Raw genomic sequence first — 13,309 nt, 5'->3', positions numbered from 1 at the left:
GAAGCTGCAAGCATCCTCATTGGGCTGCTGAGGTCCAAATCAGCATCTTCTCACCCAGTTTTTGGGAAGACAGGGAGGTCAATTTTTCTCACCACAGTTGTGATGCTGCAGTTATAACTCTTGTTTTTAGCCTTTGGGAATGGGTTTGGGTTTGGTTGAGGTGTGGCAATGTTTTGGCATGTACCCAAGCAAGCTTTGATTGTGGGGCAGTAAAGGACACAGCACCCTCTGCCTAATTTTAGGGGAAATGCTGATGATAGAGACTCAAGAGAGGACAATTTTGGCAGCTGATGGGCAGGAGCATGACTGTGATTTTATGTCCTGACTCATAGATTTCAGAACTTTTAAGCCCAGTGAGCTACATCCCTTCCCTTCCCAAGACCCTGCATCCAGGAACAACCCATCCTTTTGCATCTTATCTGCCTTTAAATCCCAAAATGTTTCCACGTATTTTTAAGCTTAAGCTTAAAAACAGAAAAGAGAACCAATGGTTTACATTGATCTGCTTCAGGGGGATGCTGTTCACCTTAATTCCTGAGTAATAGTGAAATGTTTGGAAGAGCTATTTTTCCCTACCAAAAGCTTTTCTCTGATATTGCTACATTTTTCAGATTTAATCCTGAAGGATCACCTGATGGTGACTGAAAATTATCCCAGTATCTATACCTGCATTACCTGAGCTTCAGCTTCTGACACAATTTGCACGTGGATGTAGCCAACATTGCATTAAGAATCTTCTAGCAACTCTTTGGAAATGAGAGATTATTTAAGGCAACTGGGCCCTTGCTTTGTGCTGTGCAATGATATTTTATAGTTAAGAGTATTTAAAACTTTTGGGCCAAATTTTGCAGCTCTCCACTGCCCAGAGCTGCCTTTGATTCCAGTGAAGGTTTTGTACAAGTGAAAACATCATAATTGAGCCCTTAATCAGCATTTCTTTTACTGCTGGGGCTTGAATATTCTCGTAAAGAGGCTCCAAATACAATTGAAGCTATACTTATGGCTAAATGGTGTAGAAATTATGAATATAGATTAAATACTTGATGTACAATTTTTGTTGCTGTGCACAGAAAACACGGGGTATTTAGGGCAACATTTTTATCCTTTCATCTTTTCTGGCATGATTTCTACCTGCTCGTCACTGCGATTAAAATTCCATGGCAGGAATTAAGTGTGCGTGTGACTCGGGGATGTTGAAGGTTGTTGTCTGAGAGCCAGCAGCTGCTTGCTTTGATCCAGGCTGCTTTGGGGACCTTAGTGTAGAGAGCAGGACAATGAAGAGGAAGAGAAAGAGTCATTGCAGAGGAGATGGAAAGAAAAAAGAGAGTGAAACAACAAGAGGCATGGAAGCTTTTTTTTCCCCCATCACTGGATTTTTTTGGGGGACATTTCTTTGAGGACATTGTATGTCTTGACACAAAAACTTATGGGGAACTGCAGGCTGGCAGTGTCTAGGGAGTCTGATGTGCAGCACACAAATGGCAAACACAGGCTGAGTATTTTGGGAAGGGGGTAATTGGAAACTGATTTAGGATCCACTCACTGAGTGCTTTCAGCAATGCCGTGGGTGTGGCAGCAGTACCTTGGGAATGAAACTGATCTCCCAGCCGTCGAAGGGGAAGGAGAAGGGCTCCCACTGCACTTCTGCTGTCGTCTCTGTGATGGTCTTGAACTTCAGCCCCTGCGGTGTGGCGAGGTCTGGAAGGGAGCAGGGGGTGGTGAGCAGAGCAGGGTGGGTGTGCACATGCTGTGGTACCCACCCTGCTCCCTGTGGGTATTTTGTTATCTGGGCAACAAAACCAGGGAAACTTCTGGTAACTGTTAGCAAAATTCCTTTTTCCCTGCTCCATGTGGGTTGGAAGAAAAAGGACATGCCTGGACCTATGGACACTGAAGCATCCCACTGCACCATTGTGTGAACAGTGTGAATGATGCGGTTGCAGAGGGGTGTCTGGATAGTTTCTGTTTTTTCCCCTGCCCTCTGTATTCTTAGTCTCCAAGAAACCCTTCTGGAAGCTGGCATTACAGCTTGATACTCCTGTTTTCCTCTGTGCATCACAGTCCTGGTCAAGGCTGTGTTTCTCCTGATGCACAGCAGCATCTCCTCTTGCTGCACTATTCCCTGTATCATGGGGAGTCATCATGGGGAAATTATCCATTCAGGAGTGGGAGGAGAACCTGAGACTTCCATATTATATTGTAGTATTTTCTCTGAGGAAAAAAATGTAATGTAACAAATATTTATTTTTAAGGCTCAAGTTTTTGCTGCTAGAAGGTTTTTATGGAAAAAGCGAGCCAGCTTGAGCATCCCCTCAGGATAGTTGGGTAACAAAGGACAAGTGTGGTAGGATACTTACTAGTCATCACCTTGGAGGTAACGGGGATGCTGAAGATGTCACTGATGACTGCATAGATGCTGACATTGTAGGCAACACCTGGCTCCAGATCCGCGATGGTGATGCTGCTCCAGTCCCCAGGCACCCTCTGCTGGAGCTGGGTGCCCCCTGGCACCGCGGGCTGGTACGAGACCACGTACTCGGTGGCTGCCCCGGGGCTGTCCCAAACCAGCTCGATGGAGCTGTCGCTGATCCCCGTCACCCGCAGGTTTTCAGGAGGAGACACTGGTGGGAAGGGCGGAGGTACAGAGAGTGTCAGCATGTGCGTGGCTTTTTCTTCCACTGCTGTGGGAGGCTGTGTAGGTCTGCTGCTGGGACATGGGCTGGGGCTGGGGTTATGTGCCATCTGTGGTTGTCTGAACAGCTATAGCAAGGTAAAGGCTCAGGAGAACCTGTTGCACTAAGGGTTTAGCCCCCATGTCGGGATGAACCTCACTGGCTTTTTACTCACCTCCTAGACTTTTGTTCATGGTGTTTTTGGGGACAGGGATAACAGGGAGGTAGCCACACAGTGGGGCCTCAGTGTGTCCTAAGCTGCTGGGTACGGATTTCTCCCAGGCTCCACGGTAATCCTACGGGACTCTGGGCACCTTGAAACCCTTACTTGTGCACTCAAATCTGGCTTTCCTCACGCATCCCCCCCACCCCTACCTTCTGAGCAGTCCTGCCCGTCAAAGCCTTCCTCGCAGACGCAGAGCCCATCCCGGCAGAGTCCCCGGCCGCTGCAGGCGTTGGGGCAGTGCAGCCTTGCGCAGTCCTCGCCGGCGAAGCCCTCCTGGCACTCGCAGGTGCCGTTCACGCAGCGGCCCCGTCCCGAGCAGTCGCGGGGGCAGCGCAGCAGGGAGCAATCCTCCCCGGTGAAACCCTCCTCGCACACGCACTCGCCGTCCACGCAGAGCCCGCGGGAGCCGCAGCCGGCGGGGCAGCGGAGCTGCGAGCAGTCCTCGCCCCCGTAGTCGTTGTCGCAGATGCACTGGCCCTCCAGGCACACGCCGCGGCTGGAGCAGCCCCGGGGGCAGCGGGGCTCGGAGCAGTTGCTGCCTGCCCAGCCCTCCATGCACACGCAGCTGCACGACTCCAGGCTGAAATTCCCGTGGCCGCTGCACTGCGGGATGTAATCCAGCTGCCCTGCAAGAATGCAGGACCGAGGGTCAGAACCCACCGCGCGAGAGGTGGGAAAAGGTCAGTTTTGGTCTCATGTCAGCCCTCTGAAGGGCTGGAGAAGGGGGCAGGTGTGTGTGTGGTGGGGATAGTCCTCCCTCTGGGCATGCCCAGCTCTGGCGAACTGATGCCTTTAGGGCTGAAAGGGGAAGAATTGGTGGTACGGGGTTGAGGTGGGGTTCGAGTGGATCTTTCCCTAGGGAGCTGTTGCTTCTGTAACTATGGGTGCTATCAGCCTTGTGGTGGTGCAGGTGTTCCCTTTGGTTTCTCTCCAGTTCAGCACTCAGTTGATAGGAACTTCCCTAGACCTCTTACTGGGAAAAAAACCTTCCCTGGCCAAACCCTCTGCATTAGCCATGACTCCTCTGGTCTCACATCTACCCACTTCTCCTTTTTATAGATAAGAGATCCCCATTTGCTTTCTTGCTCTGCTATAAAAAGTAGGTATGTACCCAAAGGTGTCATCTTCATCCCTATCCTGGTGAACCTGATTAAGACAGAACTTTTGGCTTTGGGCACATTGAGGTTGTGGAAAAGCAGGGACAGCACTTGGGCTCTGTGGCCAGCAACTCTAATGCCCCCTCTTTAGCTGGGAGCCTTGCACAGGATGCTCTGGGGTGAGGAGGGAGGATGGGGATGAAGGCACCAGTCACTGACACTGCTAATGCTCCCAGTTTTGCCCTGAAACAGAGCCATTGCTCCAGCTAAGGGTTTATCCTAGGCAGGACTTTTCCTTGCTGATTTTCACAGCCTTTCCTCATGTGAACCAAGGAAGAACAGAAACCCTTTCTGTGCTTCCTCCAAACCGTGGGAAACCTTTGCACCCCAAAGACCCACCCCACCCCCCCCCCCCCAAGTCACCAGCTACATTTTCCATTCTAGCTGACTTTTCTGAGCAGCTCTTCCAATGGGGGATGTAGCAGGTGCACATGTAAAAGCAGCTCAGTTACATGCTGTGCCAGACAGACCCATTTGGGTTACTTTGCAGGACAATTCCCATCCAAACTGCAAATACTGGGAATGCCAGTCAGGATCTCTTCAGATCTCAGCCTCTAGTTAAGTTATCAAAAGATGAGAGAGGATGCTTCTAAGTGTGCTGGAGGAAAGAGGCTTTCCTCAGGAAAATGCTTTGGGTGGTGGGGTAGGGATCCTGATCTCCTTTGCACTGCAGTGAATTGAAAGGAACTCTGGTAAATATAAATTGAATTACTCCAGTTTTAGCTTGGCACATCTGTGATGGGAGTGGGGGCTCCACCAAGCAATGAATGTTTAATGGGACTGTCTGCGTATGTTGCAAGTAACCCAAATAGACCCATCAAGGTTTCAGATTAATTCCTTTAAAACAGATTTTCCCATAGCATTTCCTACGTGATTTTAACCCTCACTTTGCACAGACTGGTGTTTCCTGTTTTGTCTTAGTTATTAATGCAGCAGATGAATGTGGCATTCTGAGGGATGTGGGCTGAAGCCATGGCTGGGAACGCATTGACTTCCACTGCTCAGATGATAGATGCCAGCCCAAGCCACCCTGCTGTGTGTCCATCCTTGTTTCTCCCTCCCTGACCAACACACCTTTGGTGGAACTCTTGACCTGAGCATTGGTTTCACCCATTTCATTCTCATGTATCCTACTCATAGAGGTGTTGGGGTACCACTAGAAAAAAATCACACTATAGCTGCAAAACTTTAAAACAAAATGCAGTAAGTATTGGGGGTAAAAGTGTTGTTGTTTTTTTTTTAATTTCTCTTCCTTTCTGTTGCTGTTCTTGGTTGTGAAAAGCAGTTTTCCCCTGGAAAGATGTCCTGTGTGGTTCTCCTTGCTTAGTGTTTTCTTCCCTGCAGGGAGACCTGGTGCATTGAAGCCACAAGCAGGGCTGGGCTGCATTTGGGATGGATGCCCTTTGAGACATCCCCTCTTCCTCAAGACAAGGAAAACTATCAATATGCTGGCTCCTGCACCATGGAAATGCAGCTGCTAGCCCAAACCTTCCTGACCCATCTCATTTCAGCTGAATGCTGCTTTCCTGACCCTGAGGGACAGCTGAGGTGAAACGAGGGGCTGCCTTTATTTGAGTTACCCTAATGGAGCCTCTTGGAGGTCTCCACAAGAGTACATCTTTTTATTCAGATGAAATATTATGTTGATGGTTTTGTGCCTTTTTGTTTTTATAGGTTTTGTTTGCTTATTTCATGTATTTTTTGTATTTTGTAATCCTTTTTTTTTAAAAAAAACTCAGCTTTTCAGATGTGTTCACTCCCCCTACAAAGAAGATGAAGAGGCTTATTGCCAGCTCCCATGGGGCTGCCTTCAGTCCAGGGACAGCTTAGGAGAGCAGCAGCTACATCTCTGCTCCCTGTCCCACAAGCAGTGGCAGATGAGTGTTGGAAGGACTGCAGAGTTGTGAGATCCCCCTGCTTACCCCTAACCAGCTGTAATTTCATCCCTAAAGGGGGTTCAGCTCTCTCTCCATTATGGAGTTTTTGGAGTGGGCACTCAAGTGACCAAAGCCCTCACAGGGGTTTTCCTGGCTTAGAAGACTTAAGCTAAGTTTTTTTCACTAAAGCCACAGCCCCATCACAGGTAAACACTGTTTTTCCTGTCACCACTCTGAGTGGCATCATCAGGTTTTGTATTATTTCTCCTGCCTTTTGCTCAAGCCCTCAGTCCCCAGCAAGAGCTAACAGGATGGCATTACTACCTGTGGCTGCATTTTCTTGGCAGCAATTGGAGGTGCATTGGTCCCGGAGGATGGAGACCTCCCTCTCCAGCATCTCAATCCTGCTCAGCAGCTCCTGCAGGGATGGGAGGGAGGTGGAGCACTTGCAGGCCTGCTTGGGCATGTTTATCCTGTGGGTGAAGGTGACCTGGCTCTCGCTGTCGGAGGTCTGCTCCGTGTACTCTGTCAGCCGGTCGTCTTCTGAACTCACCTCCTCGGCCGAAGACTTGAACATGGATGAGCAGCAGCTGTCCAGTGGGATGTTGATGTTGTAGATGTGGTGGAAGACCATGGGCTGCTCTTTGATAGGTGGGCTGCAGTTGGTGAGGCCACCTGCCTCATCCACCGCTGTCCTCTCAGCTGGCTCTGTTGTCATCTCCAGCCGGCACTCAAAAGGCTTGAGGACAGCGCCCAGCAGAAGCAAGTTGAAGCTGATGACCACATTCCTCAGGACCAGGTTTTCACCATCAGTCCCCATTTTTCTGGGAGAGGGAAGAGCCTTCCAAGCCAGTCTGGGTCAGCCAAAAGTGGGGAGGACCTGGGAACACAGAAGCAAAAGAGCATGGTTGGTGTTAGGCTTGAAACTATGCTCAGCAAAGAGAGGCAGTTATCTAGACACATGTGGGGCTGACTTGACCCACATGCAGTCCTTCTGGCTTTGGTGGACCCTAAATCAACCCTGGATGGGTGGGAAGACCTTGTCATAGCCCTTGAGCAGTGACAATGACAGATTCTTGTTGTTACTGCTTTTTTATTTAAGAAACAACAAATCTGGTGCTATCAAAGCACCAAATACTCATCTCTATGCCACTTACCACATCTTACTTTGCCACCTTCTGCCAATGCCATAACCTTGAGCAAATGCTGTCTCTTGTTTCTAATGGCCCTCCTGCTCTGGAGCTCCTCTCCAGCTCCCTGGGGAACATCCCTGCCTCCCTCATTACCCTACTGCTGAATGAAAATATGTCTGGTGGTTTCTCTTCAACAGCACCTGAAACTCCTTTGGTAGGCTCTCCTTTTCCCCCCGATTTTAGGAAAAGCAAGAAAAATGGAAATAACCCTGCAATGGGGTGGTTCTGACCATGCTCACAGAAGACAGGCGCTCTGTAAGTGGCAATTTGGGGCTGCATTCTCAGACTCTGACTCCCTCAAGTCCTCCTCTGCCTTCTGGGCTCTCCGCTGGCTCCTGGGTGGCCCTGGCTGACCCATGGGGAGACTCCTTGTCCCTGCCTAATGGGGCAGCCGTGACAGGGGAAGGCACAGGGACTAATGAACACCGGCTGCCTTTGATTGACTCGTTGGTGTTCAAATCCCAGCACCCCCTCCTTGGCCTCTCGCTTGGCTTTTTGTGTGTGCTCGGAGTGGAAGTAATTGTGGCCATGAGCCAGCTGCTCCGAGCTGGGCTAGTGCTTCAAAGGAAGACTCCTTGAAGGATTATAGGAGCAGCTTAGATACAGGGAAATGAAATCCTTCCTCTCCCCGTCTTTGGATCCGGCCTGCCTTAAGAGACATGTCAGAGCCTGTTTGTGAGCAGAACTGGATGGGGGTAGAAGAGTTCCATGCAGGACTGAGGGAGTGGGAGATGGATGGGGAATAAAGGAGGGTGAGCAGATAGACACGGCGATTGCTCACTAATGACAGTGAGCAGGGTGGTTGGGTAGTTAACAACTCTGTGTCCCATAGACTGAAAGCCATTCATTTGCTGATAGGAACTGCCAGGCTTATTGATCTCAATCTCTTTATCAGTACATTCATTACAGCTGCCCAGCTCTCAGTTCTGAGTGGCAAGTCACAGCATTCCACTCCTGCCCCTTAGGTAGGGTATGATGCTGTGGGAATGTTGGCATCCATGGGGCACAGTGCTGCAGAGATTTCTCATAATATCACTGGTTGGGCTTTTAGCTGTGAAATGGTGAAAAGTCACCACGGTTCAGGCTGACCCCGGCTCAAACCAGGCTGAATCCACAAGGCAGGTGGATGCTCCTTGGTGTCCTCCAACCCAGAGCAGGCCAGACATCCTTATTAATCCTCAACTTCTTCCCAGAGGCTTGGGCTGACAGCTCTGAAGCCCTGCCAAATTTGTGAATGCATTCCTGAGCTCTGTCATCGCCATTCCCTGTCTGCTCCTGCTCTGTCTCCTGCTCCTTGTGTCAACAGTTTGCTTTTCCCTGAAGGACCCATCATGGTGAGCTCAGCCAGGCTGGGCTGGGAGAGCTCTGGGGCTGCATGAGCAGTCTGACAGCTTGAGTCGTGTCTACCTGGGAAGAGGAGTTGCATGAACATTCCTCCTTTTCCTGTGCTCCTGATGCTTCCCAGTCCAGCTCACACTGCAGTGACAGAACTGTTAAAAACCATTGACTGGGGGAACAGATCCAGGGCTGTATATTCCTCCACCCTCCTTCACAAGGAAAAGAAGCCAATTTCTGTGCCATTTAATGTGTGAAATCGGTTGCATTAGAGAAAATTTACCTAAGTTGCTTTCAGGTTTTTGTTTTGTTCTGTTTTGTTTTTTAATTATGCCTATGTTGTCCTCGGGTTCAAATAAAACTCCCAGCTGGTGGCCTTCTTGATGGCTTTGATCCCTTCATCCCTAGAGGTGGCCTTGGAAGACCTCCCATCCAGGGCAGTGAAAGCAGCTTTGAGCCTGTTACTTTCCTGGTGTCTGGTGTCAGTGTACTTCCCTTTCTGCTGGACTGGGACAATGCCTCTCCATCCCAGAGTGGTCTCTGTGTAACCAGGATAGGACAACTGATCTCCAATTGCCTCTGGCACAGCACAAGCTTGGGGCTGCTTCTATATTTTACCACAACTAGTTACCTTTAGTTTGTTTTGGTTTTTTTTTTTTTTTTCCCCTACAATCCCCCTGAAACATGGGTGTTTGAATTAAAGTTCAAATTAAAGAGTTATTACAGTTAATTATGAAGTTTGGCAGGCATTGAGCTTTTGGCTCCAAAGCATTTCAGCTTTGGGGAGCTGTGAAAGAATCAATCTGCTGCAATTTCTCTGTAGTGCTCAATAAAAAATTCAGACAATATAAAACTGAGAAAAATATTTGAGGGTTTTGCCAAAGATATACCACAGAAAAGCCCTCTCTTTCCCTCCCCATCAGCCTCCCTCCACCCAGGATTTGTGCCTTATGGGCCATCAAAGGAAGAAATATAAAACCCCTATTAAATCCACAGTGCATCCACCCTAATTATATATTTTCAGTTATTTTTACATTTTGCTGATGGGCTGTATCTGTGTGAGCAGCTTTGTGAGAACGTATGCAAAAGAGAACCTGTGTGTGTGGATGCTCAGAGCAGCTGTGCTGAGAAAGTCATTAATGATGTAGCAGTGGTTTGTGGGGGTGGGGGGGACAGCATCTCCCCAAAATGCAGCACCAGATCTCCCAGCAGCATATGCAGCCCTTTTATTTATAACTTAGCAAATGCAAACTGGGCTTTTGCAGAGTGGGTGCAGAGACATCAGATCTGCACAGTGAATATGCTGCCAGGAGTTTTGTCTGTGGTATTTTGTGGGGATCGTTTAATGGATGGTCCAACAATATTTCTATTTTCATGACAGTTTTGATGAATTGCTTTGGTTAAAAAAAAAAAGTCAAATGTTGTCTGGGAAGATGCTTGAGAAAGGAAAATATTTATTTCTTCAGCCATATATTGTGTATTAAAATGTTTTTGAAGGCACTAAAGATGAGAAGTGGTTTTTTTTTTTTTAGTGAGAAACCTTTTAATCTACCCAGAGCATATAGAGATGGCTATGTGTGTATATATATTTATGTACATTCATTGCATTCCCTTTTTCTGAACACCAGGTAAACCCCAAGCCCTGCTCTTTGGTGCAGATGACCAACTGGAAAATCAGATCTATTTGGAGTTCAGGCCCGTGCTCATCATTGATGCTGACCAACAAACCATCAAGAAACAGAGTTTGCTGCCTGCTTCCTCGGCATGGCAGAAGCAAGCGGGCATTTGCTAACACCCAGCAGTCCCTGAATCATGAGATCAGAGCTGTGATGTGTTCCCTGCTGGAGCACAACTGGCAGGAGCCAGACCTCTGTGATGGATTTGCTCCTACTGCTGTTAATGGTGGGAGTGACCCCAGGGTATGGTGAAGCAGGAAGCCTCTGGGTGTATCATTTGGACTTCTGTGTTGAAAAGTGTCTTGCAGGTTCTCCATAAGCCAAAACCCCCTGCTGATGGATGGTTTTCAAGGCTGCCAAAACCACCCTGGAGGTAAAAAAGTGCTTAGTGCAGATGGTGCCTGTTCCATGTTATGGCAAGATGCAGCCCATGCAGCTTTCCTCTTGGCTTCTTTGGGAAGGAAATTCAGCTCCATGGTATCCCTGCTTGGCTTCCCAGCCTTAGCCTTTTCATTCCAAGGCGATCACACAGCTGGAAAACTAACATGGATTGCATTGCAAGCTCTGAATCCCAGCTCTGGAGTTTTTTGGGATCTCCAAAGTGAGGCTGCAGTACTCGCTGGTTTAGGGCAACTCATCGTTCCCATCCATCAGCATCATTATTGCCTTGACATTGAAATCTCTCCTGGGTGCCACGTCCTTCAGCCATGGCAGGTGAAGATGTGTGCACGGCAAGGCACACATTGTCAAGCACTGGCACCCAGGGAAGTGGTGAATCACCATCCTTGGAGGGATTTTAATGAAACTTGTATATATGGCACCTGGGGACATAGTTTTGTGGTGGGCTTGGCAGTGCCAAATTAATGGTTGGACCTTGATCTTGGAGGTCTTTTCTGACCCAAATGATTCTAGGATTCTCAGACCCTGTGGTGTGCGCCTTGTTTTTGCTTTGCTTTGTGATTCAGAAAGCAGCTCCTGTGATTTTCCTGTCCCACTGGAAAGAACTTGTGTTGCAGCAGCTGCTAATGAAGAAATAGTGGAAATAATTGGGTCAGCTCCTCAGCAGCTGAAACTGCTGCAAATTTGGTGTCACAACACTGGTCTGCACCAGTAGGATCCTCCTGAGCAGATGTAGAGATGCAGCATGTCCTGCAGACCAATTCTCTCTGGCAGCTTTCTGAGGGAAAACAGCACTGGTGCCCAGTTATTATTGATCTACTGATATGTAATTTTTCTGCTTAAAAAAGTTTTCATTGCATTAATTCCATGGGGAGGTTGAAGGCCCTTGCTGCATGCAACAAAATGAAACCTCCCTGATCAACTCCTTCTGCACCCTCTGCTTAACTGCAATCCTTATCACCCCTCTAAACACAGCCTGTTGTAGGATTTTGGGAAATTAAAGGAAGTGGAAAGCTTAGAGCAGCAAACCATCCACTTTAACAGTGGTTACTTGAAGTCCAGATCCTGTGGACTTATGGGGCTGAAGGTGAGGACCAACAAGGAAAGCTGCACCATGCCAGAGAAACACAACTGAGTGTTTCCATTTCCATTCCATGCTGTCACCAAGCGGCTCTCAGGGAATGTTTTTCACCCTGCTGACATGTTTAAGCATGAAATACTTTGATGCTTTTACCAGTTTTCCCTAACTATATGCAGATGAAGAAATCTATAGCTCTCCCAACTGATTGCAAATTCTGCCAGTTTAAAAATTCATGCAATTCATGCACACCTCTGTCATTGCAACCTACATTATGTCTTGCTTTCATTACATATTCTTTTACTTAATTGCCATGGAATATATTAATAGCCTCTATAAACTCCTACAGGAAAGCAAGCAATAGCTTAGTGCAGAGGTTTTGGGGGGAATCTCCTTTAATTTTCACATTAAGTCAGAATCCAGCATCTCTGACTTCACATCACCCCAACAGCTGCCTCCTGCCTGCTCCCTTGCAAAGTCTGGGAATGACCGGGTTAAGTCTTAGTTTAGCGAGGGTGACAGCTCTAATCTGAGCCTATACCAGCATTTTGCTGCTGTCTTCATTTATATATATACATTTACAGGTACATTATCATCTCCCCATTCAAACCAGCTGAGTTTAACCACGCTCCACAAAAGAATTCTTTCTCAGTGCAAAACTTGCTTCTCTGACTGGTTTGCAAAGGTGGGCACAACCTTTTACTGAAGACCAAGGTGGGTGCCCAATTCCATAATGAAAGCTGCTAGCAGTGAACTTGGTCTGGCCACTGCCTGTCCCTCTTCACTGTTTCCAGCCCCAGTGCTCCGTGGGCAATGCTGGGATGCAGCACAGGCTGCAAACTCATGATGTGGCACAGGATGGCTCGTGGTTAAAGGCTTTCCTCTGTTCTCCAGCACCAATATAAAGACATATAAACATCCATAGTGTGCAATGTGCTGCAGGAAGGGGACCCATTCCCCTCTGGGTCCATGTGTTACACTCTGGGTCCAGTGGTGCCTGAAATCCCAGCTCCTAATGGGAATTGCTACCTGCTAACACTGAGCTCTTCCATACCACCTTGTGAGGCTGGGCAACCACCTTGAGAGGCTGGGCGTGTGTTTTGAGTTGTCTCAGGTAAGTATTTGGCAGCCTGGCCCTTTGAGCACTAAGATTTGATGTCTGTTGGAGATGGCCTCGGCTGCCCCGCTGCCAGGACAGCCCTGTCCTTTGGGATTTCCAGCCTGTGAAAAGTCCTCAAATCCTGCACTTCACACTATATATTTATTCACATGGAGCTGTGAAATAAATTCCCCCTCAGTAGGCCTGCACGTTGCAGAAGTGTTTATTTCATCCTGACGTGGTGTCTCTGGGAGTTAAAGGAGTTTTATGAGGGGGACGCAGGCTGGGATAGCTCCTGTTCTCACCAGCAACCCCATTTGCCCATAATGGTGCTTCTGGGGTCATCTCTCCTGCCCTGTGCCTGGGGAGAGTTTAACTTTCTGAAGCAAGATTTTAGGACAGACCTTTCAAGATGCTAGCCTTCAGTGCTAAAGCTCTGCACTCTTTCCAAGCCCTGTGATGGCCATTGTCCCTGCCCCAGCAGCTCCTGGACCTCCACTGGAGATGCTCTGAAGCTGTAAATGAGAAATTAACTGCAATTACGGAGCATCACAGGGCATAAATACCCTCTAAATCCTCTTTAATTACATGGTAGCA

At 48.3% G+C, this 13,309-nt stretch overlaps 1 protein-coding gene and 2 long non-coding RNA genes across 3 annotated transcripts in view; 2 read left to right on the top strand and 1 right to left on the bottom strand.

Annotated features, from left to right (window-relative positions):
* The window catches only part of TNR (tenascin R), a 32,872-nt gene extending 26,062 nt beyond the window's left edge, over positions 1-6,810 (bottom strand). The window contains exons 1-4 of the mRNA XM_023931697.2: positions 6,257-6,810; positions 3,048-3,524; positions 2,358-2,621; positions 1,583-1,698 (exon numbers count right to left, since the gene is read on the bottom strand). Coding sequence (XP_023787465.2) covers positions 1,583-1,698; positions 2,358-2,621; positions 3,048-3,524; positions 6,257-6,752 — 1,353 coding nt within the window. The 5' untranslated portion in view covers positions 6,753-6,810. The remainder of the gene's footprint in view (positions 1-1,582; positions 1,699-2,357; positions 2,622-3,047; positions 3,525-6,256) is intronic.
* LOC111932578 (uncharacterized) overlaps positions 1-12,921 on the top strand; it is a 49,410-nt gene extending 36,489 nt beyond the window's left edge. Inside the window, exon 6 of the long non-coding RNA XR_015273969.1 lies at positions 10,089-12,921. This is a non-coding gene — a long non-coding RNA (uncharacterized LOC111932578). The remainder of the gene's footprint in view (positions 1-10,088) is intronic.
* LOC147651450 (uncharacterized) lies at positions 3,212-9,965 on the top strand. The gene is made up of 3 exons (XR_015273973.1): positions 3,212-3,578; positions 3,958-4,001; positions 5,400-9,965. It is a non-coding gene; the product is annotated as an uncharacterized LOC147651450 (long non-coding RNA).
* Positions 12,922-13,309: the final 388 nt, after the last annotated feature.

This window comes from Cyanistes caeruleus, chromosome 9, assembly GCF_971803275.1.
Source record: "Cyanistes caeruleus chromosome 9, bCyaCae1.hap1.1, whole genome shotgun sequence".
NCBI lineage: Eukaryota > Metazoa > Chordata > Aves > Passeriformes > Paridae > Cyanistes > Cyanistes caeruleus.
This window is presented reverse-complemented; position numbering and strand designations above follow the sequence as displayed.